General features: G+C 36.4%; 2 protein-coding genes across 2 annotated transcripts in view; one reads left to right on the forward strand and one right to left on the reverse strand.

Moving 5' to 3' along the window:
• Positions 1-1,178: 1,178 nt before the first annotated feature.
• On the forward strand, positions 1,179-8,163 carry LOC137403733 (heme transporter hrg1-A-like). Its single transcript, XM_068089755.1, has 4 exons — positions 1,179-1,253; positions 6,572-6,724; positions 7,459-7,629; positions 7,864-8,163. Exons 2-4 carry the CDS (start codon positions 6,589-6,591, stop codon positions 8,010-8,012), a joined length of 456 nt encoding a protein of 151 aa, XP_067945856.1. The 5' UTR covers positions 1,179-1,253; positions 6,572-6,588; the 3' UTR covers positions 8,013-8,163.
• Positions 8,164-8,279: 116 nt separating this feature from the next.
• Positions 8,280-26,590, reverse strand: part of LOC137403723 (cell adhesion molecule DSCAM-like) — a 47,988-nt gene continuing 29,677 nt past the window's right edge. Inside the window, exons 16-22 of the mRNA XM_068089743.1 lie at positions 21,902-22,095; positions 21,525-21,803; positions 21,057-21,237; positions 17,050-17,188; positions 15,398-15,549; positions 12,464-12,611; positions 8,280-8,454 (exon numbers count right to left, since the gene is read on the reverse strand). Of these exons, the coding sequence (XP_067945844.1) occupies positions 8,376-8,454; positions 12,464-12,611; positions 15,398-15,549; positions 17,050-17,188; positions 21,057-21,237; positions 21,525-21,803; positions 21,902-22,095 (1,172 nt within the window). The 3' untranslated portion in view covers positions 8,280-8,375. The remainder of the gene's footprint in view (positions 8,455-12,463; positions 12,612-15,397; positions 15,550-17,049; positions 17,189-21,056; positions 21,238-21,524; positions 21,804-21,901; positions 22,096-26,590) is intronic.

Genomic DNA, 26,590 nt, shown 5'->3' on the forward strand with positions numbered 1-26,590 from the left:
TAGTGATATAAAAAAATGCATTAGTACACTGTCCTTCAACATGCACATTTAAAGTACAATTACCAGCAACAGGGATGGGCTCGCCAGAATACTCAGACAACCTATGGGTCGCTTCAACCATCTTATCAAAGAAACCTTTAAAATCATACATATATGACAATATAGATACACTTGAACCACAGTTTACTCGAAACATAGTATTAAAAGATTTGCTAGCTTGTCTTTTGCTCATTCTACTTTGAGTCATTATTTTATTGCCCATTCTGTGGCCTATAAATAACACATTGATGGACCGTACATCATCAGACTTCTCAACTGTCTTAGTCTCTGCTTTACTCATGCAGAATTTTCTGTTTGCCTTGTGGTCGACTCTACTACATGTGTTACACCGCTTTGATTCAGCTTGACAGGCTGGATCACTGGCTAAATGGCCGACTTAAAAACAAGCATAACATTGGACTACCTTCCTGGGAGTTAAATGAGACTGGGCAGGGTTCTGTGTAAAATTTACTTTGTTCACTCCACTTGGACCGAAGTTATTTCCTTGCAACAAGCTTGTCTGTTGTTTCACTGATTCAGACACTCGGCAGGTCTCCACAGCATTTTGTAATGACATATGTTTAGCTTGCCTACTCATTCGTACGCTCTCAGTAATAACTCTCAAACCTTATTGTCATTTACCTTCGCCAATAACTGATCACATATCATTTCTTTCTCGCATTCTGCACCATACCTATCATAATTACATCCTTTCATAATTACATTAAATTTATCATTCTTGGCTGCTGCCAAACTATCATCTCCAGCCTCGTGACTAAAAATGTCCTCTGACCTTCACAGCTCAAACTGGCAATAGAATGAGCTTTCCTGATGGCTCTGTCCAGCTGACTGATTCCATCAAGTAACTCGAAATTGTCATACATTTTTATCCATGCTTCATATAATATGCTTGGCTCTTTAGGATGCATTAGGAATGGAGGTGGCAGCTGCGCTAACACTTGCATCATCTTTTAGCGATTATTTGACTGAACACTCCTTAATGTACGATTTACATTAGAAGAGCTACTTGAGCCGCCATCCTTAGTCACCATTTTATCTAGTTGTTCTTAATAATAGATAATTCCAGATTTAAGTTTAACTAATACCAATTCATTTTATACTTTTTCATCTAAGCGCAGACGGTAAAACTCTTCTATCGGAGGTCAACAATCTCGGTTATGTCACCATAACAAGAGGATCACTTCAACATATAAGTATATACATAAATCATATTGGAGTTACTTTACTGAACACTACACAGTGGTCGACGCCTTAAAAGTCGACGCCTCAGTTTTTCTCAGCGTGCTCTAAATGTATACGAGACTATAACCTTCTATTGTTTTAGCAAGCAATGTTTTGAGAGGCATCCATAAAGTAATTAAGTTTAGCAAAAAAATTTGTATGTTTCTAATAAAAGTATTATAATAAAGTTTTAAACTAATGATGCAGACTTATGATCACAGCATGATTTTGCTGTGAAAGCATTCAGCAATTTGTTCTAGGGATTGATAAATCTTGGATGTTCTCACTGCTCCTTTTGTATTTGGTATTTTAAAAAGACTGCTGATACTAGTAACTGCTATCAAAATACTTCTGTCCCAGTTTTTCATTGTAATTTTTAGCTCACAATTCAGGACCCAATTTGAGAAAAGTTATCAGACACTTATCGAACCATTTAAATATATATCATCTAATCAATAACTTTAAATATATATCATCTAATCAATAACTTTAACAGTTTTTATGAGTGTGATTGCTCTTGAACTGTGAATCATTGGCTTAATTTCTTTTTGCATACCTGTCTGTGATTTGGTACATTGTAATCGGTGGCAAAATCCAAAGTTGTAGCTTCAGTCACTGTTACAATCTAGAAATGATTGTTTAATGTGCTTTATGCTATGCAAATTTATTAAAAATCTTTCATAAGCTATAGGATGGATCACAAATGCATAACAACGATATCATATGGCTTGAAGGGAGGTGTGACACGATCATTTTTAAACCTTGTGCGATGATAACTTTTCATGTTTTGTCTCTATCCAAAACAAAATTAGAATGGTCTCCACAGGTCTGCCCTTCACGTGATGGTTCAAATGCTTCTGGCTACATGTTTTAATGTTACTCACTCAATACTCTGTGTAGGGTTATATAATGAAAACTTGACAATAAGTTCGTCTCATTTTTACAGCAGCGAAAAATGGATGATTATGCATTTGCTGATTTTGTAACATGAACACTAGTTTAAATTGAGTAGTAATAAACTGCTGAATTTAGAAATACAGTCAAATATGGATAACTCGCCCACGGATAGCTCGAACACATGGTTAACTCGAACGGTTTCTTTGGTCCGTTCCCACGTAATGATAAATTGCTATAGATAACTCGAACTCAACACTGTTAACTCGAACTGTTTTTTACCCAACGGCTACCGAAACTGTTGTTATCGCTTTAGAAAATCACTTTATTCCAAGCCATAGAGGTAAACCTCAACTTTTTGTAATTCATAAGCGTCGTTATTACCACCATCGGCAAAATATTTTTGTCAACGACTTTTCTAAAGGTTTGGTGAAATTTGATTTATACCAAACATCCGCTTAGCGATCGCCCTTCGGAAGCAAGGTAAAGTGAGGTAATCTTTGCGTAAACTTCAAGAAAAATCGGCAAAATTGATCGTGGGTAAAACGCTCAAAAGAAAAAGATGTCTTTTCTTTTGAGCATTTCAACAACGATCAAGTTTTGCCAATGTCAATCTAAAAACCGTCCTGGCAATAACATCACCTCAAACAACAAACCAATCTCAAGTGATAGAAAAATCTATACTTTTTGATAAAAACATTTTAAACTTTACTTTAGAAGCATTTAATTTGAAACAAGCCATTTGTGCTTTTGATAATATTATAGTTTGTATATGTACATGTATCTACTGAAAATAAGTAAATACATGGACTTGTGACAGTGCTCTGATAACTTGAACGCTCTGATAATTCGAACACTTTCGCTCGGTCCCGTGAAGTTCGAGTTATCCATGTTTGACTGTATGGTAGTAATAATAGAATATGACTCATAATGATAGAAAACAGCACAAAATATCTTGGCAGTTTGTACCAAATAACTAGGTGTGATAATCGAGCAACCCTAATTATTTTGTTCAAAGAACTTTTTCACATTGTGAATCTTAAAGGTTGACTTGCAACAAAATTCACATTACAGTTATTTGATATGAAAAGATTCACCATGTCTTACTCTGTTGTGTTGTAGGTGCAAAATATATGGAAAGGTGATTACAAGCTCTTGAAAGCTCAAAAACGAACAGAAAATCGCAGCCACACGAGACCGCCGTAGTTTAGATTCTCTTTCCAAAACGGCTCAAATGTGACGTAGTTGTGAGAGATGGTTTCTGCTTACACTTTCATGCAACCTTATTCGTCCAAATATTTTCACAAATATACTTCACGCATTCAATAAAACCATGTCTATTGTTCTTACGCGTCTGTTTTATCGTCATCGTAATGCTGTCACTTTTAGCAGTGATGTCCTATAACTTACTGTAAAAATTCGTTTAATTTTTAACCTTAGCCTGAAGGAGTACATATCATTGTCTGATAATCATGACGAGCCTGTTGGTCACTTGTGATAATCGAAAAGTGCTGCAGAAATTATTTGCGAAGTATTGGGTCACATGATCAGATTACGACTTGCCGATTAGACCAAACCGAAACAAAACTGTTAAGTAGCGAGCATCTATATTTGATACGGGGTCTTCGGTAAAACCCGAAGTGTTTGTCATAAACTAGTGATACGATAAGTTTTACATTGAGCTTTTTATTGGCTTTTCAATTCACGTGAGAACATCACGTGACAAGACAATAACCAAATTTCATGACTATGTCAGAGAAATAAAGAGATTCCAATCTACGGCGGCTTTTCGTTTTTGAGTTTTTAAGAGCTTGTAATCACATTTCCACATATTTGGCTCCTACAACACAACAGAGTAAGACAGGGTGAATCTTTTGATACCAAATAACTGTAATGTGAATTTTATTGCAAGTCAACCTTTAAGCTACTGTAACTTGAAGATGTAACAAGGTGATGTGTTAATAATGCATTGTCCATAGTATATAACTTTTTCAGGTATTTAAATCAATAGTTAGCTTCATGGTCATATCTACAGTAAATATCCTTGTCATTGATTTGCGCTACTGCTCGTGTGCGGAGCACTGAATAATAGTGGATTATTCTGGTAGAATATTACTCTGAAGTTAAATGCTGTTTTGCTGAGCAGCTCTTTACATAAAATGTGAAGACTTGCGCTGCTCTCCTTAAATGCATGTACCATTCAAAACCATATGCACAACTTATGTTGCTTATCCTCGTATGTATTTTTTCTCAGGTTACCAATTCATATAGTAGGCTGTTTTTTAATACACTACGCATTATATACTTTTTTGTATTGCACAAATATTTGCCTGAGTTGTTCGGAAGTGAGTGCGAGCTTTACGAGCAGTCTCACTAGATTCCAATACAGGATTCCTACTTGACTCTTGATTTTTACCAAGGTTTAGATTCCACTAAGCAAGGCACCCGCTTATCAAGCACATGCATACTCAACGTTTCAGTCAGTGACTAATATCCATAGAATTTCTTCTGATGCTAGTATCAAATTAATAGATAGCCAACAAGTTGAGAGTATAGTTCACAGTATTTAGAAATAGTATTACTTGAAATATACTGGGACTATTTCACTTGATTATTTGGTTGTTGTTGGTGTTATACCCTATGGTCGTTATACCTGTTACTGTATATAGTTAGAATTGCATTCATTAAACATTCGTCGGACATCGCGTTTCTAATATTGTTTGATGTGATAAAACCTTTGAGAATAAGGCAAGCGCTGAGCAGTTCATAAATTTTTAGTATGAGAGTGATAAAAAATGTTGCTCTCCAAGATCTTACGTAAAAATGAATCCAGAGAATATGCCGTTTGTCTGTGCATAGATGGCACCTTGCTGGAAAAGTGAGAATTGTTCATTTTTTGATGTTTTGAAGAGTACATTCACCAACTCCTTGAATCTCATATTTTTAGAGACATACAAACCACAATCTGAAAACTAAAAAGCAGCAGAACTGCTAAAATTCACAACCAAAAGTTAGATACTGCGCGAAAGTGATTCCTTAAATTGTTATCCAATTTTTAATGAAATTTTGAAGACATGTTTCTAGACATAGTGTTCTAAAACCTATCCAACTTTCCTACTCGTTTCAAGAACTTTACTAAGTTTAGAAATTTGAAGGTGAATACTTAGGATGAAATTAGCACACATGGCTGGCTGTACATTTGTCTTATCAATTGCAACTGAAATAATGCTTTATTTGGTTAACTGGTACCAAATGAAATATATTAAGGTTTTTATATAATTTTAAAGCTTACAGCAGATTGTCCACACATGCTAATCATAATATGATGTTGAAATTTAGTGTTTTTCAGTATCTACCATGCAAAAGCAGCGTTATGCAGAGCATATTTGTTATTAATGCATTCAAAGTTTTAAAGATACAGCAGCATTTTGTTGAAATAAATTTTTGAGATATAAGGCGACTTGTTCAAAAATTGTTAGTCTAAACAGCAAATACTTGAAAATTTCTGACATTGCTAAAAATTGCTGAAAACTTACCTCTGACTAGTAGATAATCAAAGATATTTTTAATGAAAAATGTTTACGACTGTTTTCTTTTCACGCAAAACCAATTGGCAAAATATTTCAGGATTTTCCAAAACCATCGTTTGAGTGTGAAAAAAAAGTTCCTTTGCCTGAACGCGGACTCGCTGATGGCATGTTTTAAAGGCAGCAGTCAGACTAGATGGGCCAGTGTAAACAGGGGCATGACCAATCCTTACTAGACTTTAATATTGTTTTGTTTTATAATTGAATAGCATTACTTGGAAGATGGCTGTTTACCATATTCGGTTTACTCCTCCAACTACACCGGCTAATGTTAAGAGTAGATACACACAGCATTAAGAGACATGTACATGTATATACTATTGTTGATGAAACAATAGAATCTTTTTGTTATTAGTCTATAACTGGGGTTTTAGTGAGCGGTGTATTTAACTGTTAAACTCGTTTACCTGTGCTTGTGTTCAATACATTCTTTTGTCTTCACTCATTTCATCCAAGGATCTTTGCTTCATTTACTAAATGCCATCTAAAATTTATATTTTCACCCTGTGTAGGCAATCTTGCCAGAGAAACAATTTGTTCTTGTTTGAGAGATGCTGTCAAGATTTCAAAACCTGTTATTTGTAAGGAATGACCTATTTCTTACCCACAAAGTGCTGTATCATCCTTGACCAACCGCAGTGCAAATATTTGATAAGGTATGTTGACAGAGATGTGAATAATTGTAACATCGACACAGAGGCATTGCTTGCCGGAGTATAGCCATGGAATACCAACTGAGACGTATGTTCAGCAGCATTGCAACATCCCAAGATGAGACTTACTACCAATAATTTGTACTTTTGTTTCAGAGAGCACTTCATCAACAATGCCTCGGTTTCTCGGAAACTTCACTTGTAAGATTGTGTTTGCCGTCATTGGAATGGTAGTGGGTCTTAGTGCTGCAGGATGCTTTGGACCAGTTTTACAGAATCCTGATGCTGCTGGCTTTGGACTCCTTTCGGGTTTGTACATCATTTTAACTGATTTGCTCCCGATTCGCAGCTCAATAAACAAAGCTTTTAATTAGCCTAGTGAACTATTTTCTTTAATGTTGTTTTTCATTTCCATGAAAAACAACATTGAAAATAATGTTTTTCATGGTTGATGTTTATCATAGATTGAAGTGACTACCTGCCAGTACAACAATATGCTCGGCCATTTTTGCTTGATATCTTATCATAATGATACATGTTATCATCCCCCTTAAGGTTTGCAACTTCTCATCTTTTATTCCCTGTCCCTTTCGCATTTAACCGTCCATAAACATCACATGCTTGCTAGTTTCCATTACATAAATAGACTTGGCGAGCTGGATCTCTCACGCTCTAACTTATGCAGTGAGTGGTGTTACAAAAAAGCCTTACAAGTTTAGTGTAAGCCTAAATAACAAATTATGTCAACTATAAGCTGACCATCTCACTTCCGACCAACATCGAGAGGGTATATCGATGATTGGAGTGGGTGATATTGTTTGCTCATTCATCACATAGATTAGAGGCTTCTCGTCTCAGACTTATTTAATTAGTCATATTTTGGTTCTATATATGTATTAGCATTTCAGAAAATCTCAATGCTGGGAAATTCTTAGTGTTGATTTTCATTAGTCAAGTAAAATATAAAATATTTTGTCATAAATAAGGCCTATTCTACAATCCATGGTGCTCCGATTAATTCTATGCAGTTCTATGGTCTGCAGGTATAGTAGCTGGCATAACTCTTGCTGTCCATGTAATGCACAGAAGAAGGAGATGGAGCTTAGATAGCGATGGATCTCTAATAGCACTACAATATACCGGGGTTGTCATACAGATGCTGAGTGCTGCTGCCTTCATTGTTTATATGGTACTTGGATGTCTCACGGCCAAAGGTGAATGTTCCACGCCTCAGCTGTGACAAAATTCGTTTTGTTCAATATTTTATGAGGAATGGTTTGCAATTTTCAATGGTATTGAGGAACAAATTTAGTCCTGATGTAATTAAATTAACAAGTTTTTCAACTACTAAAATATGGCATTAAAATAACATAGAGTATCTTGTGTTATGTACTATTAACATATCTCATTCGATTTAATTGCGTCTAGCCATACATTTCCACTTGCAGATGGATTTCATGTGTATGGACGAAACTACTTCTTGACTTGTGTCTGGTGTTTCATGTCATGGAAATGGGGATTTTTATTATTCCTATATTGCCGGCGTTACCGAAAAGAGCTGACAATGGAAGAAGATTATGCTCCGATTCAAGAATAATTATTAGTATTGATGCTTGTCGACAAATATTCCTTGCACACTTTCCTATGGCATTTAGATATTTGTTATACTCTGACTTTCTCACGCTCTTTTCTCTATGTTTTTGTACTGTAAGTATTTATATTTAGTAAGATTATGATATTATTATACATTTGTTCATGCGCAGCAACACAACAACTAAAGATAGGATAGATAAATGATTGAGCAACATGAAATGCGACTGGATAAATACACAAAATACAATATGTAAGTAAAGTGACTGTGTGAGAAACTAAAATTCTGTGCTCAGCTAGCTCCTGTTCAGCACAGTAAATAGTGATTGACTAGAGTGTTTGCTGGACTAGAGTGCTTTGACGAATGTCATCATACAATAGTATAGTCGTCTGTGTATGGCTCCACTGGTATTGAATCACTGCATTCCGCGGATACAGTCCTGTAATGCCTGTTGAACACAAGATTATTTCAACTGTACCCTAGTTGACAACAAGCAATCTACATAGATTAGCACAGTATATGCTCCTATAGCGAATACATGCCATAATGTAAATTCCAGATAATGTAAAGAATTTATAGTAAGTTTCTGCTTCCTACTATGTAAAAAATTCCACATAATGTAAAATGTCAAGTCGGACAAGTTCTCAAATTCAATTTGAATGTTAATCCATCTCAAAACACTTGCGAAGAAAAACCAAGTGTGTATAGCGTTATACAGATAGCTCATACGAAGTCTGATCCAAAAGTTCCCGGAATGGAGTTGTATACTCATGCATATTTGCATGATGGAAAAACCCATTGCAGGGTTGGCTGGGAAACACCTCTGGAGTGTTGTCACAAAATTTCAGGTTGCTATGACAATGCGTTCTCATGTGAGCTAACGATATGTCAAGGTCTGTCGGGCTCTTCCGTCATTTTTTTAACAAATTTATCGTCATGTCTAATCAATCGGAGCAGTGTATTTGCATTAAATTTTGTGCGAAATTAGGGAACACAAGTACTCAGACAGTTGAAATGTTAACTATTGATTTTGAAGATGCTGGTCTAAAGAAAACACAATTTTTTTGAGTGGTACAAACGTTTTTTTGAAGGTAGAGACAGCACTGAAGATGACGCGAGGTCTGGCAGACCAGCGTCGGCAAGTACCTGCTCGTAAATTGACAGTGTGTGGTCACTAGTCATGCCAGATCGACGTTTAACCATTACAGATATCTAAAGAGACTGGACTTAGTTTTGGAACTGTTCAAAAAGTTTTAACTGATAATTTAAACGATTTTTTAACAATTTAAACGAGTCGCAGCAAAGTTCGTGACAAGCTTGCTAACTGATGATCAAAACGAGCTCAGGATGCACGCTTGCAACGCTTTTAAGGAAGCTTTCAGGAATGATCAAAACTTTATTTTAAAGGTCGTAATCTCCTTGTTTTTCCTAATTTCACACAATATTTATTGCAAATGCGCTGTTTTGGTTTATTAGAAATGACGATAAATTTTTTTTAAAGCGACAGAAGCACCTGACAGACCTTGACATATCGTCGGCTCACGTGAGAACGCGTCATAGCAGCTTAAAATTTTGTGACAACGCTCCAGAGGTATTTCCCAGCCAATGCTGCAATGGGTTTTTCCATCGTGCAAATATGCACGAGTATACAACTCCATTCCGGGAACTTTTGGATCATATCAAAAGTTATACAGCCCCGCCCCAAGGATAGGCGACATAATGTGGGCGGGGCTTCGTATATGTATACAACTTTCGAAACATTTTAGTTTATCGTGATAGATCGCCAGATGTGTCGACAAAACGGAGAATAGGGTAGCTGCTTATTTATCCATAAACACAAAGGTGATCGATTGGTGCAGGTTTTACAGCATCGGTCTAACAACCCGAATGTCATGATTTGGAGTATCGTCGAAAGTTCTCTTGTCCTAACCTTGAACCCTGGATACAGATAGATGACAGTTGGGTAGCGCCGCTTTTAGTAAAATATTTTTTTTCGCTTTCTTGTAGACTTATAAAATATTTGTTATTAGTTTTACTTTGCAGAGTAGATTTAGCTGTTTAAAAAATGAGCAAATCGTTGTAAATGAATATTGAAGATGTATGCCCCCATCAACTTATTGTACAATTACCGCAATCATGGTCTATAAAACCAGTAAGATTGAACAGAAAAAAGAGAAAGTTGTCGTTGCAAACTAATAATGCTGTAGTTATGGTACAGCCCGCAAATTAAAAAAGTTTAGCCAGGTTTTTTTGTATGGCCAAAGGGATGAGCTTGGAAAGATCCCGGAACTGATTAGACAATTTTGTGTATTTTACTGCAGTTCTTAAAACGTAAAATCCCTGTAACGTAAACATTCCTGGAACGGAGTATTTACATTGTAGGAACGCCTACTGTACTCAGTCAAATATGGTGGAACAGCTTTATTGAACACAGTTTTGCAAATAACCATGTTAAAAAAGAAGGGTAACAGTTATGTTAAGATTTCATAACTGGAATATCCATTAAATATAAAAAGCTTTACTGATGCTAACAAATAATTTTTCCATGTATTGCGAAGGAAAGTCGCACCTGCAACCATAATTTTCTGACCGTAATATTATGACACACAATGATTTTATTAGGGGCTGCCATTTTTGGCACAAATGGCAGCCCCTAATAAAATGGCCGATAAGTATCATATTGATTTTTGCAGCAGCAACTAAAAAGCTCAAGTTTATGTAACTTTCATAATCTAATGTGTCGCGTGACGTAATAGTGATAACAGATTAGATGTTATGTAAGCCATACACTGGTGTGTACAGTCATACCTCGACATAATGAGTCCCAACATATGAGAAATTTGAGCTACAGTGGAACCTCGGTTCTCGAATGCTTCGGTTCTCCACCAATTCGTTTTTGCGACCAAAAAAGTGAGATTAGTTCGCCTCGGATCTCGAACATAAATTCGGTTTTTGACCAAACCGGAACATGCGCATTAGAATTAAACGGATTGTGGTCGAGAACAGAGGTTGCACTGCATAAGGAAAGTTCTGAGCTGAGTGGCTGAGTATGCGGAGAGGCCGCTCACGAGAACAGCATCGCTTAGTCTTTTTTTTGTCGGATCAGGTAGAAAAAGTTATCAAAAAGCCAAACTTGGGCTTAAATAGCAAGTTTACAATAAGAGAGTTATTTTCTTTTTTGTAATAGGGTTGCAGAGACACATTGAACGGACGAGTCTAGGATTGTTGATGTAAGTTATCATTATGTTCAAGACAGTGAAGCATTCTTGGCAGAAAGTGCTTGGGCCATAATTCTTGGTCTGCAATCTTTAGTTGCGTCCCTAATTACTGGTGTACAACTAAGTGGTTTAGACGCTGGCTCTAGCCATGACACTAAAACCATTCACAACATCTTATATAAAGAAAGCAGCTTTCATGGCAAAAGCACTATTTGAGCGCTTCTTGTCTTCTTGTCTTGTGCAAGACACATTTACCACAACCAGGCAGCACCCTTTTATGACTCAAACAACCTGGTTGAAAAACAATTATACATACAATCAAACATGGATAACTCGAACTTCACGGGACCGAGCAAAAGTGTTCGAATTATCAGAGCGTTCAAGTTATCAGAGCACTGTCACAAGTCCATGTATTTACTTATTTATTAGTAGATACATGCACATATACAAACTATAATATAAATCAAAAGCACAAATGGCTTGTTTCAAATTAAATGCTTCTAATGTAAAGTTTAAAACGTTTTTATCAAAAAGTATAGAGATTTTTCTATCACTTGAGATTGGTTTGTTGTTTGAGGTGATGTTATTGCCAGGATGTTTTTTAGATTGACATTGGCAAAACTTGATCGTTGTTGAAATGCTCAAAAGAAAAGACATCTTTTTCTTTTGAGCGTTTTACCCACGATCAATTTTGCCGATTTTTCTTGAAGTTTATGCAAAGATTACCTCACTTTACCTTGCTTCCGAAGGGCGATCGCTAAACGGATGTTTGGTATAAATCAAATTTCACCAAACCTTTAGAAAAGTCGTTGACAAAAATATTTTGCCGATGGTGGTAATAACGACGCTTATGAATTACAAAAAGTTGAGGTTTACCTCTATGGCTTGGAATAAAGTGATTTTCTAAAGCGATAACAACCGTTTCGGCAGCCGTTGGGCAAAAAACAGTTCGAGTTAACAGTGTTGAGTTCGAGTTACCTATAGCAATTTATCATTATGTGGTAACGGACCAAAGAAACCGTTCGAGTTCACCATGTGTTCGAGCTATCCGTGGGCGAGTTACCCATGTTTGACTGTATTCAAAACATTGCCACTACCTGTTTATATGTAAGAGTTTGTGTTATACTAAGGTTGCCCGTTGCACCCTATGAAATTATTTACGTAAATATTGAATGGGTGCAATAAGCACAGTCAACTCAGGAATGCATAACTAGTTCTCCATTAACTATAACAACTTACCTGTCAATGAGTTTGGTGTCCTCCATACCAATGTCATCTGCATGGGCACTGAGATTTCTTACAGAAGATGGTGGAGTTGTTTCACCGGCCCCAGCTGCTGCTTGAACCAGCAACAATTTTTCCTCTTCCTCATATAAATCCCCACACTCTGAAATTGAAACACTTGTTTGGAATATGCCAAGTAGCCACCGACGATATAAAAAGGACAATGGTGAATTAATTTTTATCATGTACTGCATAAGGTGTGGTCAGTGATGACGATAGCAAAGGAGACTGACAGGTCAAGACACTTTTGCAAGGCTTAAATGTCAAAATGAAGTGCTTTTTTATCTCTATAACATTATTATTATTGCCATTGTCTCATCAAGACAGAAAATGTGATTTCCCTGCATGACTTCGCTGGCAATCTCACGCAGCAAAATATTGTGGCATGCGGCGTGTGTTCACATAAAAGTGCATTGCGATTGATCGAACGACCAGACTGCAAAGTCAAGCCTAAGGTATTTAAAAATTGGCTGCTTGCAACAGAAAACGGAAGTTAATAAGCATTATTTCGATATCACACGGGATACCATGACATTAATTTTACGTCAACCTTCAAACAATCAGTGCGCTTTGAAATTTGTCTGTGGCTCGGTTGTGAAAACTTGAACAGCATTCAGACCTTGTGATCACCGCCAACAGGTACCAGTGATACTTGCAGCGTAAATTCCCATTTCATTGTGATTGTCCAGCTAGCCTGGCATCCATACATGCAGCCTCTATGGGAAACAGCCTTAACATGGACCATTTCTGGAAGCCATGGCGGTTTTCTGTTTGACACTAACTGTTCAGTTAAACGTATAAATACGGGCCTACTTGATATTTTGAAACCATAGCAAGTTGGATCAGCTACTCCTGTAAGAATATGCTGTAATTCGTTTAATTTGTGTCAGTCTGAAAACCTATAAAGACATCTTCAATAATTGCTGCAGTTTATTACACCTAGCAGTAAAAAAAATTAATTACAGCTATGTAAAAAACATTAATGTGTAGTCAACAAAAAAGGTTTGCATAGTTTACCTTGAAACTTTACCTAGGTTTTGAAAAACTGACTAACTAGTATTTATATGTCACGTGATCAACCGCATAGATCACACTAAGGAAGAATGTACTTAAATCTTTCATAGTGCCTTTTCATGTCTTTCGCACTTTGTGTGAAACTGCTAATAGTTCTACTTCACTAACTTTATGATTTTGCACATTATAATTTTACATGGCTATTGAATGGAAATATAAAAACATGCCATGTACCGTAAAACCTCTATTTGAACACCATGACACTCCATTTTTTAATCCTTACCCTATAGTGGCAGTCAAGTAGAGGTTAGAGTTGTATTTTTCGAGTAGCTTGTTAGAATTTTGAGAAGCTAAATTTAACCCTTTTACGGGTGAAGTGGATGTCGCTTTTATTTTGCATTCCTTTGGAATGCTACATTAACGCTTTTAGATGCAAAAAATCGGCAAACTTACCTTCAACTTGTGGATCTGTAGAAAATACGCATTGGGAAGCTGAGAAATATCTCTACCAGTTGATATCTATTGCTTGCAATTAACCTATGATTATATTATAGCCTGTGCCCTGCTTTCCAATTTGTTGGAGCTTTCAATTTCTATTTCATTATTCTAAATTTAAGGCACATTTTTATTTTATAATAAAATTTAAATAAATGTTGCATTAAAGCTCATTGCATTCATTGATACGTTTGCTACAGTTTGCACCCAGAACTGGCTTTTGATAAACAATAGAAAATGAATTATGAGTGTCGATCCATTGTAAGCTGAGTTTAAATAATGGCAATGATGCTATCAAATAATATTCTATAAATCTGCAAATTTATAAGTAGTATAATAATAATAATCTATCAAATGCTACAGATGTATATTTAAGAACAAGTTACATAAACGAACATTACTTATAATACATGCAGTAACAAAAGCTAACATTTTTGAAACCAAAATACTTGCATCGTTTACTCGGCAAGTTGCATTCTGATTGTTGCTTTAGTTTGTTACGGATTTCATTTTCTTCAGGCTGTTTAATACTTTCCACAATGTCTTCTGACCTCAACTCTTTTTCTGCACAGCTGAGCTAGTTAATATTAGCGTCCAAATACTTTTTTTTTGCGGAACAAAACTTTTACGCACTGCATTTCGCACAAATAATGATAAACTTTTAGCCGTGCGAGCTATAAGCACAACTTTTAGCCTAAAACTAGTTCATATGCGCTGAAGTATCAAAACCGCGTTAAACAGGGAACTACTATCAGCCGGATACAGTTATTAATTATTTCTATGGCGTTGCTTTTAAAGTTTTAACAAAAAAAAACAAAAATCTTTGCAGTTGAAAAATGGACTTCGATACGAACAAAAACAACCAAAGAATTACTTGTTATTGATGTAACTGAGTCATTATTAGTATGATTTTGTAGACACTTTTCTACTGATCAGTTGCTATTATGGGTTTGTAAAGATCAAAGAATGTCAAAGTGGCGGTCAAATAGAGCTGGTATTTAAATAAAGTTGGTGTGTAATTAGAAGTTTTACGGTAAGGAAAATAAAGCATGTAAGTTAGAAATATTGAAAAGTGGGTTCACCAACAGTCTGATATGTAATACAGTACACAGACAATTTACATGAGCAAAAATGAAAGAAAAAAAATCAATTCTCACAAAATCTTAAAAATCAAAAGAATTTGATTTTGTCCAGCAAATCATGATTTCCCAACTCTGAATCCAGGTGACTTCATACCTTCTATCTACACGTCATAACTCATACCTGAATTATGACGTGTAGATAGAAATGATTTAGTCACTTTCAAACACATCTTCTAAGTACAACCTCCAAGTACAATCTGAGTACCACTTATAGGAAAATGAATTCGGAATAGCTTACCCCGAGCTTTTAGACTCTTATGGGAGTCTACAGTATCTTTGGTCTTAGTTCCATAGCCTTTGTCTGAAGCACTGGATACCATAGTTCGTTTATTGGGGATGCCATAAGTTATATTATCATCAGAATTTGTGCTCATTTCATCGCTAAGGTCTCTAAAATATGAAACATATCTGTAATGTAGATACTTCCATATTGCCGAAACCGCGAAGCTCTACAGGATAAATGAGACCTATCGTGGCCGAACCTGAAATGTTGCCAAGTTTTGATTTTAGAGTAGTAATAATCTTCACATAGAGAAAACCCCACTGCACTTGTTGTCTGAAAGGCTTATGAGAAGGATTGATTCAGTAATTACCGGCCCTTGCAAATAGGTTGAGTTCATTTTAAGACCATTGAGAGCATTTTAGATAGCAAAATTGATGGTTTGAAGTAGATTTGTAAGAATTCAAAATGGCGGCTTATAGAGATTTCTTTATGATGCATTATATTTTGATTTAACTCGGCTCAGAAAAATTTTGTAAACAATTGTAATTGGCTTATATGAGTAAATGTTTTTTATAAGTTATTTTTCGTCTAATTTAGTATTTTATAAATCGCCTGCATTAAGAAATACACGACGCGCGACAAACTGTGCGTTAAGAAACGAGCTGACGGAGAAGCTTTCTAATTGCTACAACCTTAATGTCACCAGTGAAGAATGAGAACAAGAAAAATATATGCAGCCAGGCATCAATGTTCTGTAATCAATGCCAGTAGGAAGTCAGTTAAGCCTAACCTAACATTTCAAAGTTTCTTTTGTTTTATTGTTCAACAAATGTTTTGCATACATTTTTGACATATACGGTAGCTTCATTTTAGCACATTTTGTGGCATGAATAATTTGTGAGCCATCATTTTATAAGTAAATAGAATTTCATAAAATCTGTTTATTTTTAATGACGGCTGACCTCATGCAGTGAGTAGGAGGTTTGGCATAGCCATTATTGCTACATTTAACCCAACAATTTGCTCCTTTACAAGACACTGCGGAAAAATTTTGACAATGATTTGCCTTTCAGATGGTTATGTTTGCTCTAACTAGGCTTCAACATAATAAACCTTTAGTTGCATCAAATAGTTAATTTTTGCTGATCATATTCTTATCAAGATTCTCCCAATAAGTTAAAACAGCATAGGCGAATCTATGGACACTGTACAGGAAAATGAATAACTACAATTTTAAATGCCAACTCCAAGTGCACTTCTATGATTTAGATTCAGTGTACATCAACATTTTTGTCAGTCTTTAGAACATACATGTAACTTATGACAGAGTTGAGCATAAGAGTTCAAACGAAAACTGAGATGAACAGAAGATATTAAGCTTTCAAAAAACTAAAAAAGTACAAATTATGAATTGGTCAAAATTTCCTGAGTGTTTGGGGAGTCTCGAATGAAGAAAAATGAAGAGGATGTTTAGAAACATACTTGAATAAGTTGCCACCAGTTGAAATGAAGACAACACTTTATGTTGTACACAAATGATCAGCTTGTTTAGTACATTATATTTACCATTGTAATAATTACTTTAACGCATAGTCACATTTGATGTTTTTATCTACATGTACCATCAAACACAACTGTAAAGATAAGCGCCTATGGACTACACTGACCTCGACTTCAGCCTGTGTTTGGAAAGCTTGTTCTTTCTCTTATTCATGTGCGGGTGAGGACTGTGCAAAAATGAATACTTCGTGTGAGCTTCTTGATCTGCGGTTGTATTTGTATCACTAGAGTGATCAGACGCATAATCTGCAGCAAACACAGATTTGTAACAAATCTAAATTCTTTGGCCTAATATTTTATGCAATAAGAGAAATGTGTAGTAAGTGAGGACTAGTCAGGCCAACGTTTTGTACTGATGCATAAACTGATATGTACAGCACATGATTTTAATGACATAAGCACTAGGTCCGCGTTCGTGTTTGTTCAGAACACTTCTGCATCGTTCACAACTTATTTGTTAATTTGAAAAATTACCAGAAACAATAATTTCACAATTAAGGTACTTTTTCCCGCCTTTGGTAGGACTTTGAAAGTATCACTGAAAAAAGCATCACAAAATGATTGAAAGTAAATTAAAAAGCATTTTAAAATATGAGTGAAGTGGGTAATATTAAAAAGTAGCAAGTATGCGTGTAAAGACTAATCTAAGAAACATGCATGTCTAGCTGCTTTGGTCGTAAAATCATCAGTACAATGCTTTTTACCAAACGATAATGCCCAAAACAATTATCTGTGAAGCCACTAAAACATGGTACTTTGAGCAACAGCTAATGATTAATCATAATCAATGATAATTACTAGAAGCAAATTTGTAGATAGTGTTATTGCAAGTAGGAGGGCAACGTTTGATGAAATGAAAACAAACATAATATTACATATTAGGATGCAATACATTTTTGAAGGCAACCAAAGTATAGACGACAACTAGTGGGAATGTTTCAAGTTATTAATTAACAGTTTGACTGTACAGTGCACCCCAGGATTACGATTACACTGTTATACGATCCTTTCGCCCTACGATAAGGAACAAGTTTTTTCGACCCATCCATACATTTTGTTCAACCTATGACATCAACAAAAGTTTCACTCAAAATTAAAATTAGGCAGTCTGTGATGAATACGTCGAAATAACAAAGATGCCGATATGCTATTCACTGAAATCCCTCTCACAATGCCTGAAAGAGATACGATTCTCTCTCTCCCCCACCCTCGCTCTCCCCTCTCAGTTCAGCATTATTCTTTATAAGTTATAATGTAAACGAAACCGGAAACAGGTGATAAAGATTACGATTATAACTAATCTAAAGTTTAGTTTTGTAAAATACATACTAAAACTTAGCTTCAAGTGGGTATTTAGGTGGCTAACTCATTAGTTAAATTAAAACCCCTTTATAATACATTTTTGCCTTTCGATGCCAATACGGGAGCGAATTAATGCCGTATGGAAGGGTTCCACTGTACATTGAAGCTCTTTAAAGGTCGACTTGCAATAAAATTCACATTATAGTTTATTTGGTATCAAAAGATTCACCATGTCTTACTCTGTTGTGTTGTAGGTGCCAAATATATGGAAATGTGATTACAAGCTCTTAAAAACTCAAAAACGAAAAGCCGCCGTAGATTGGAATCTCTTTATTTCTCTGACGTAGTCATGAAATTTGGTTATTGTCTTGTCACGTGATGTTCTCACGTGAATTGAAAGGCCAATAAAAAGCTCAATATAAACTTATCGTAGCACTAGTTTATGACAAACACTTCGGGTTTCACCAAAGACCCCGTATCAAATATAGATGCTCGCTACTTTACAGGTTTGTTTCGGCTTGAACTATAATCGTCAAGTCGTAATCTGATCATGTGACCCAAAACTTCGAAAAATAATTTTTGCAGCACTTTTCGATTATCACGGGTGACCAACAGGCTCGTCACGATTATCAGACAATGATATGTACTCCTTCGAGCTATGGTTAAAAAGTTTAACGAATTTTTACGGTAAGTTATAAGATATCAGTGCTAAAAATGACATTATTACAATGACGATATAACAGACACGTAAGAACAATAGACATGGTTTTATTGAATGCGTGAAGTATATTTGTGAAAATATTTCGACGAATGAGGTTGCTTGAAAGTGTAAACAAGCCATCTCCTACAACTGCGTCACATTTGAGCCGTTTTGAAAAAAGAATCCAAACTACGGCGGTCTCGTGTGGCTGCAATTAACTGTTCGTTTTTGAGCTTTTAAGAGCTTGCAATCACATTCCCACATATTTTGCACCTACAACACAACAGAGTAAGACATGGTGAATCTTTTGATATCAAAAACTGTAATGTGAATTTTGTTGCAAGTCAACCTTTAAAGGTTGAATTTCAATGTAATGCTGAAATTATTCTGACCGACGGGTTGACTACTACTCTTTCTTAATCATAAAAATCATAGACGATACTGACGCTATTTTCCTAGAAGACTTTACTACATAAATATTTGCTATATAACTAGAAATCGCTATAACAATATCTCTGGTAACATTGTCAGCATTGGGAGACTGTGTATTACAAAAACAGGTGTGTGTAACCAACCAATGCTCTCTTACAGAATTGCACAAGTTTCTTTTACATAACAATCGAATGCTAATTTGCAACTATTGAATTATTACAACAATACAATGAATGAAAACAGTTTTGTTGCAGCTAAAATCTGAAACACGTGTTGTATCTTATTGGAAGGAATAAAAAAGCATTTGTAGCAAGAACTCATTCGTTAAACGTCCTGTTGATGCCTTGTGAAGCAGTTGACAAATATTGAAAAGTTAAAATGGTTCACTATAATAAGTGACACCATTCGTGAACAAAACAAAGTGAAAGGGGAAACTACCGCACTTTTCGAACTATTAGCTGCTACTTTTTTCTGATGATTTGAGCCATGCGGCTTATATAAGGGTGCGGCTATTCTGGGGCTTTTTCTTTGACCGCTAGGGCGCATTAACCATAATCTACGGTTATTGCGCCTTCAGTGATGAAAGAAAATACGAAACAATGCCTAACGATACTGTTCCCTTAGGCATTAGGTTAAAAAGCGTTGGTTAATACGAAACAGTGCCGTTAGACACTGTTCCGTTTTAAACAGCAAAGTTGCTGCCGTGTTAAAAAGCACTGTCCTGAGTTCTGCGGCCTATACAGAGGTGCGGCCTATGTATTGTTTTATTATCATTTTTTGGAAAATAAAGCAGATGCGGCTTATATAGGGGTCTGGTTTATAGTCCGAAAAGTACGGTAAACCGAGAAAAGCTTCTTTCTATGAACAGACGTTAATCAGTATTATTTCGTGATATATTGTGAAGCAATAATTTTTAACTGATATGGATGTTTAGATTTTTCGTTAAGACCACCGCTGTGAGATACCAACTAAAAATATATAGCCATTGACAGTTTATAGAGAAAAAAGTGTTTGGTCAAACACATACTGATAGACGTTTCATTTTTTTAATGAAAGAAGACTTGGTTCCATTTGTTAACAGAGTGATCCGAGTTTTATTCCAACAACCACTGCAGAAATGCATATGAATGATAGCATAAAAGGGCAGTGCATACAGGTACTTGACTTACAACTGCCAGCAAACTTTCTCTCCCATGGTGAAATATTGCTGTGACAGTCAGAATTGTTACGTTGATAGTGGACAATCACAAGTAACACGCTGAAGTAACTTCACCCTTTATATGGGGATAATATGAGAGTGAAAGGTCAACATCGTAAATCATTTTTCAAGTAATTTCTGTCATAATTGTCGCCAATGCATGCAGGAGTATCAAAAAACTTCCAAGATTTATTCAAAGCTTGAAACAAGCTGGTTAGTAATTTAGTTAGTAGCTAGTAGTTTCACATATTTGGTTTGGACCTAAGATAAAAATCAAACTGCATTACCGATGTGTTTACTGTGAAAAAGACAGCCAAAACTGCATGTATTTGCTCTCAATATTAGCTTGATTGATAAATATTCACGGTTAGTCGACAAGTCTAGGCAAATCACACACTGGTTGAAAGGTTGTTGTTGCTCTGCCCTAGTAAATCATAGTTATGAACTCATAGATGAACTAGTATACAGAAGCAGTGACATACTGGACCGCAGAGTCGGAGGATAGATGGGCACTTCACACACAGCCTGTCTACTCTCCTCAGGATGGGGAGGAGATTGGGTAAACATTCTGATTCCAGGCTCAGTTGCGATGGAACTTTGTGCACTAGTTGAAGTAGACAGACGCTGTGGAGATTCGCATAGCGCTGGTTTCAGTGGATTAATCTGCAAGAGAAGACGATCAAGTCACGGATATCCTGGAATCCAGACGATGCTTTACTCAAATGCAATGTATTCTTATGAAGTAAGAAGTTGAAAACTCTATAAAGCTACGCAAAACATGACTCGAAGTAACCGTCTTTGACTTTTTTTCATGTGGGGTCAGTCACATTTCATCCTACATTAGTACAACTTTCTAAAAAATAAAAATTATCTGTTATGGATGACCGTTTATCATGCAAAATCGGCTTCACAACCAATAGCAAAGGTGACGAGTAAAAATCACAAAGAACCTTGGAGTTGTGATAAGCCATGAGCAGTTCCTCATTGTTGCTAGAGACGGTGACCATGCTGCTTAGGGCACTCGGGTATTGACTCATCTTTCTAGGAGTACTGGTTCTCAACTGCTTGAAACTAGTTGTGTTAGGACGTTGAAGTGCATCAAGTTCATTGTGAGCCATAAACTCATGTGACACACATCGATAGCCAATTGGTTCACCATGGTACTCATGCAGCACCTCTGGAGGAGGTGGTGGAAACTCTTCTTCTGGCTCTTCAACTGCGACTTCATGCTAAAGCAGGTAGGTTACACTAGCTTCACTTACAAATGACCACAAAAAAAAAATCTTTTACACAACGTTTATGTTGATGCAACATCACCACGACATACCTGCTTCAGTTGAAACTTGTTGAATTCATTGCTTAAACTGTTCAAGCCTTCAACATGAAGCAGTTGATTTTGCTTGGTAGTACCGCCACTGTGATAGCCAGATTCAGCGCGGGTGTTTTCGACACACTTAGCATTCTTCTTATACTGTTTGGCTTTCGCATAGGTCAGAGTGGGTGTGCAGGTCTCATAGTCACCTGAACGGGCCGAGGCACATATAAACATGGCATAGGGTGACATAGATGGACCCCTACTAAGCTCTGCTTTGCAATCACTGGAGGCTACAAATAGACAATACGCATGGCCATCTGTTCCCAGCTTGTGCCAGACCATAATATCTAAGCACTGTTAATTCCCACTGAAATTTTATTAAATGCTGAGTGATTTGTTGAAGAATAAGCCCATTCATGATTACATAAATTCACTAAGTGCTGAGCGAAAGACCGCCAACTTTTTAAGATTGTTGAATATCATTTTTCTTTTTTTGAAGAGATAAGGCAGGTGGCCTACAAATGCTCAGTTAGATGAGCTTTGCACTCGTAGCAAAAATATAGCTGCTTGCTCTTAATGGCTTATTGTATTTAATATATATATCTATATATATATATTGTTTAGCTCAGCAAATCGCATTTTCTTTTAGATACTTTCCTCTGAAACACTATGGCAGAAGCTCTTCAAATCCTTGTGAAACTGGGCAAGCAGTAACTATTTAAACCGATGGTGGCAAACAAATCTCTTACATTGTGACAGAATTATTATAGCCGAATTCTAAGCAATGACATCTGCACTAGCGAAATTTGGTATTGTTTTTGGCGAAAACTGACAGACGCGTGTTGGTATTAACCTATAAGCAAGCTCCAAAGTTTTGACTTGCACATGTACAGCTGTCTCTAAACATTTAATGACACTTAGGTATTTTCTAGCTGAGATAAAAAAGCATCAACTATTTAAAAGGATGGAGCATATGACATTACATCTGACATTTTAGTTGTCTTTTAACTTTAATATACATGTAAGCCAATGCTGGCGTGTTTTTATGTTTGCTTGCCAGAAAACACCCGTTATCACTTTAGACCTTAACACTGTAAGTTTGTGGTGCCACCACGAATAAAAATTTCAATTCAATTGTAATTTCCATTGGTAAAAGTATTCTTAATATTAGACACAGTACAATTGTTTTCTTGTTGCATCTGCCAAAGATGGCAGCACCTTGGTGCCAACAAGCAATAATTATAGATTGCGCTGGACTTTGGCTTGGTAATCTTTAGATGACATAAATAGGCTCATTCTTCAGAAGATTACATGCAAATCGATAAAATATTAGTTTGAGTTATTAGACGCTTCAAGAGCTCCAATACAAGGTAATCTGAGTAGGTAAAAAGGAAAAGTGAGTTGGGGAAAGCCATGCAGATTGTCTATATCTAGCTCTAGATGAAGCAAGCAACATTTACACTGTCAAAGGCAATTAGCATTAGCACAAACAGTTTGACACTTGAGGCCATGTCAAATCTGGTTCACAATGATTTGGAATTGTCTGGGATGTTAGGTCAGGTAAACTACTATTTGCTTTAAGATTTTTTAAATAAAGCTGGTTCATACACTAAGACCAAGACTAAGACTGGTCCACATGTGATACATTTTGTTAGCATTGTCTTAATGGTGGTAGTAAGTAAAAACATAAAAAGCTTGTTTATACTACTAGCTGACAAAACGAAGAAGCAGCGACATTAATTAGTTAGAATGCCGACAAAAACTTGCTGCAGAAAAACTACAAATGGGAAAAAAGGATTGCTTTCTTAACTTTTTTGTTTCTAAAAAGTCTTTTCTCTTATAGCGCAAGCTTCTTATGCTTGCAACAAAAGCTTTTCATTTGCAGTGTTTAGCGTTAATATCTAAATCATGCAAAAGCATAGCAAAATGATGGTTAGTCATTGCAGGATGCTTCTACGATATGATCTGTAAAAATGGTTGAGTTTCTACTTCCAAATAAGATCAAGCTATCAAAGACTTGGTTTGTCACGGTCAGCGTCTCATAATAATCTGGTCCTTGTAGTACTGACCAGGAAAAACCAATGTTGAGAAAAGCTAATTTGTTTAGCAACTTACATAGTTTACAAAGAGCCAATGGGAAAACACCTTCACACTGAGCATAAGGGAAAACAGGACATGATTAGGTATATTGAAAGAGAAACAGTGTGTGACAAACTCTCTTCTATTACCAAACACACAATTGTAATACAAAAAAGTAGAATATTTCCCATATGAGTTATAAGTTAGTTCTGCATTCCACGATATTTTTCTTACCAATAAAATAGAGAAATAAAAGTAAAATATTTACAGACACCAGATCAGTTGAAACAATTATATTTATGGAGAGTTCTCTCTCCTTGCTCTCCAGCACAACTAGTTATACAGTTTGAAGTAGATCGTGTCACTCGCTACTTCATAAATAATCGCTGAAATTAATAGACTCTTCTACAAAGTCTTCGTTCACGACCACAACAATAAGTTTTACTTGAGCTCATTAGATTGATATAATATGTGCTGTATTTCTCTTTTTTTTACTTAACAGAGATGCAGGATCCAATTGTACACAAACTGGTTTAGTCTTCCTAGAGCCACATTTGTTGACTTCCTGTGTCAACTACCATAAAGTAACCATTACCAATGGCGCCAGTAGATGATTTAAATGTATTGAACTAATACAGTTGCAGTATACAAGTCAACTCGAACTCTCCTTGCTAGTTGATATACTATTCAGTCAATATTAATTCCGGCAACTTAGCGTGACAAGGCATAGTTGAAATTGTGGAAGCTTCTTCTTTTCCTCAAGCAAGTATTATAACCATATTTCTAAATTCTGAGCTTTGTTGATTGACCAATAGAACACCCTATAATTTCCTCACCCACGCAGTCACCAATATCATTCATGTCCATAATTCTTTTCCTTCACTCCTGTTTCCGCTTCTTCACAGAGCAATGCGCATTATATCAGCATGGTATTTATCTAAGGCAGCATTTACCAATAGGTTTTTTGCTTTAGGGGGCACACACAAAAACACTTTCATATACGCACACATTATCAGTGTGGTCGCTGCAGGGCTGTATAGACAAACGACGATTCCTTGGTTCACCATAAAGTTTCCCACTTCTGCGAAGTCATCATTCAGATGAGGCTAAGCAACAGACTGGAGGCTTTTGATAGCTGACCCTGACAAAAACCAAACAGCTCTTTCCTCTAATACTAGAAGTAGTAAACAACCACCTTTTGCCTTCTACCACTTTATCGAAACTGGTTAGATCTAAAGCAGTTATCACCATCTCCCAAGAATAGGAATAGAGTATTATAAGTAACAAAATCGCTTCAACCCTTTTCAGGTCCACCCAGTTTCAAGAGTTTGTTCATTTCACTTTATTGCCCCTTATCAATTCTGAATTTAAACCCCCTGATCACTTGATAAAGTCAGATATTCCTCGTACCATTTGAGGTCTTAGATTCCCAGATGACTTCCTCAGTTTGGGTTCTGACTCGGGTGACACTGCATTTGGGTAGTGGTTTTTGTGGCACTTTCCGCCTCAGTGGCAGATTATGCTTCGGGTTCCATTATCTCATCAAATGTTGGGAGTAGCGTTTATATATCATTGCATAAAGCAGGCCTTGGCTATCATTCACTTTAGTCCTTAGTACTTAACTTAATTGGTCTGGGATCCTCGAGTTTTTAGCTGTCCTCATTTTTCCACTCGTGTACTTTTCTGCTCATCACCAACAGGTGGCTTGATGTGCCCTTTGTGTTATCTGTTCTTCACACCATTTCATTATAACTCACACATCTGGTACAATTAAGTACGTGCCAGTGTGTGAGCCGACACACTTGAGCTGAACTCAGCTGTCTTGTCTCACCCTTTAAGGGATAATTTTATCCAGAGTTTTGTTCTCGGCGTAAACCGTGGTTCTACACTTTTTTGGAACCATGTATTGATAGGAGAGCAGCAATTTTGCTGCCTCCATCAGCTTCTCCTTTAATAGTTCCGCAGATGTGAAGGCAAAATGCTTAGACTGCTCGACAAGGTGTCGCAAGAAAAGGATAAATAATGTCTTCTTCCCCAGTTATTTTATACAAAGTGGCTCAGAGGTCTCATTATTTGCGTCAACAGCTTGTTCCACACTCTATAATCCTGCCTCCCAAGCAATGCTCAGAGCACACTTGTTATAGTTCGATTTAACATCTTCCCTATCAAATTTTCTTCGAGCCTGCAAAATGGCATGTGTCTTGTTTTACTGAGTGCAATGGTTCACCAAAAAGAGTATCATGCTATTGCCATTGTGGGTGGGTGGTAACAGTTGGCAAGGATTTAGCGCAACTATTTTTCAAAAACGCTTGGAGTACAGGTTTTTTTCACACGACCGCCTCTGATCCATCCTCTTGGTCTGCTGGCATGATTGATGATTTTTGACACAATACCAAGCAACTCCTGTTGGAACTGCTCAATACCATTGAAGCCTCATCACAGTCAGTAGCTTATTTGATGATATACCTCCAATAGCCCTTTCTAATTCGAGATCGCACACAACAGTTGTTCTCCATTTGGTTATGTGATGGCTAGTTTCACTTATCTAGTGAAGACCAAGTAACTGGGTAAGCTCTACAAAAGGTAAGTATTGCCACTTAGACTTGTTCAAATAATTCTTGT

This window comes from Watersipora subatra, chromosome 1, assembly GCF_963576615.1.
Source record: "Watersipora subatra chromosome 1, tzWatSuba1.1, whole genome shotgun sequence".
NCBI lineage: Eukaryota > Metazoa > Bryozoa > Gymnolaemata > Cheilostomatida > Watersiporidae > Watersipora > Watersipora subatra.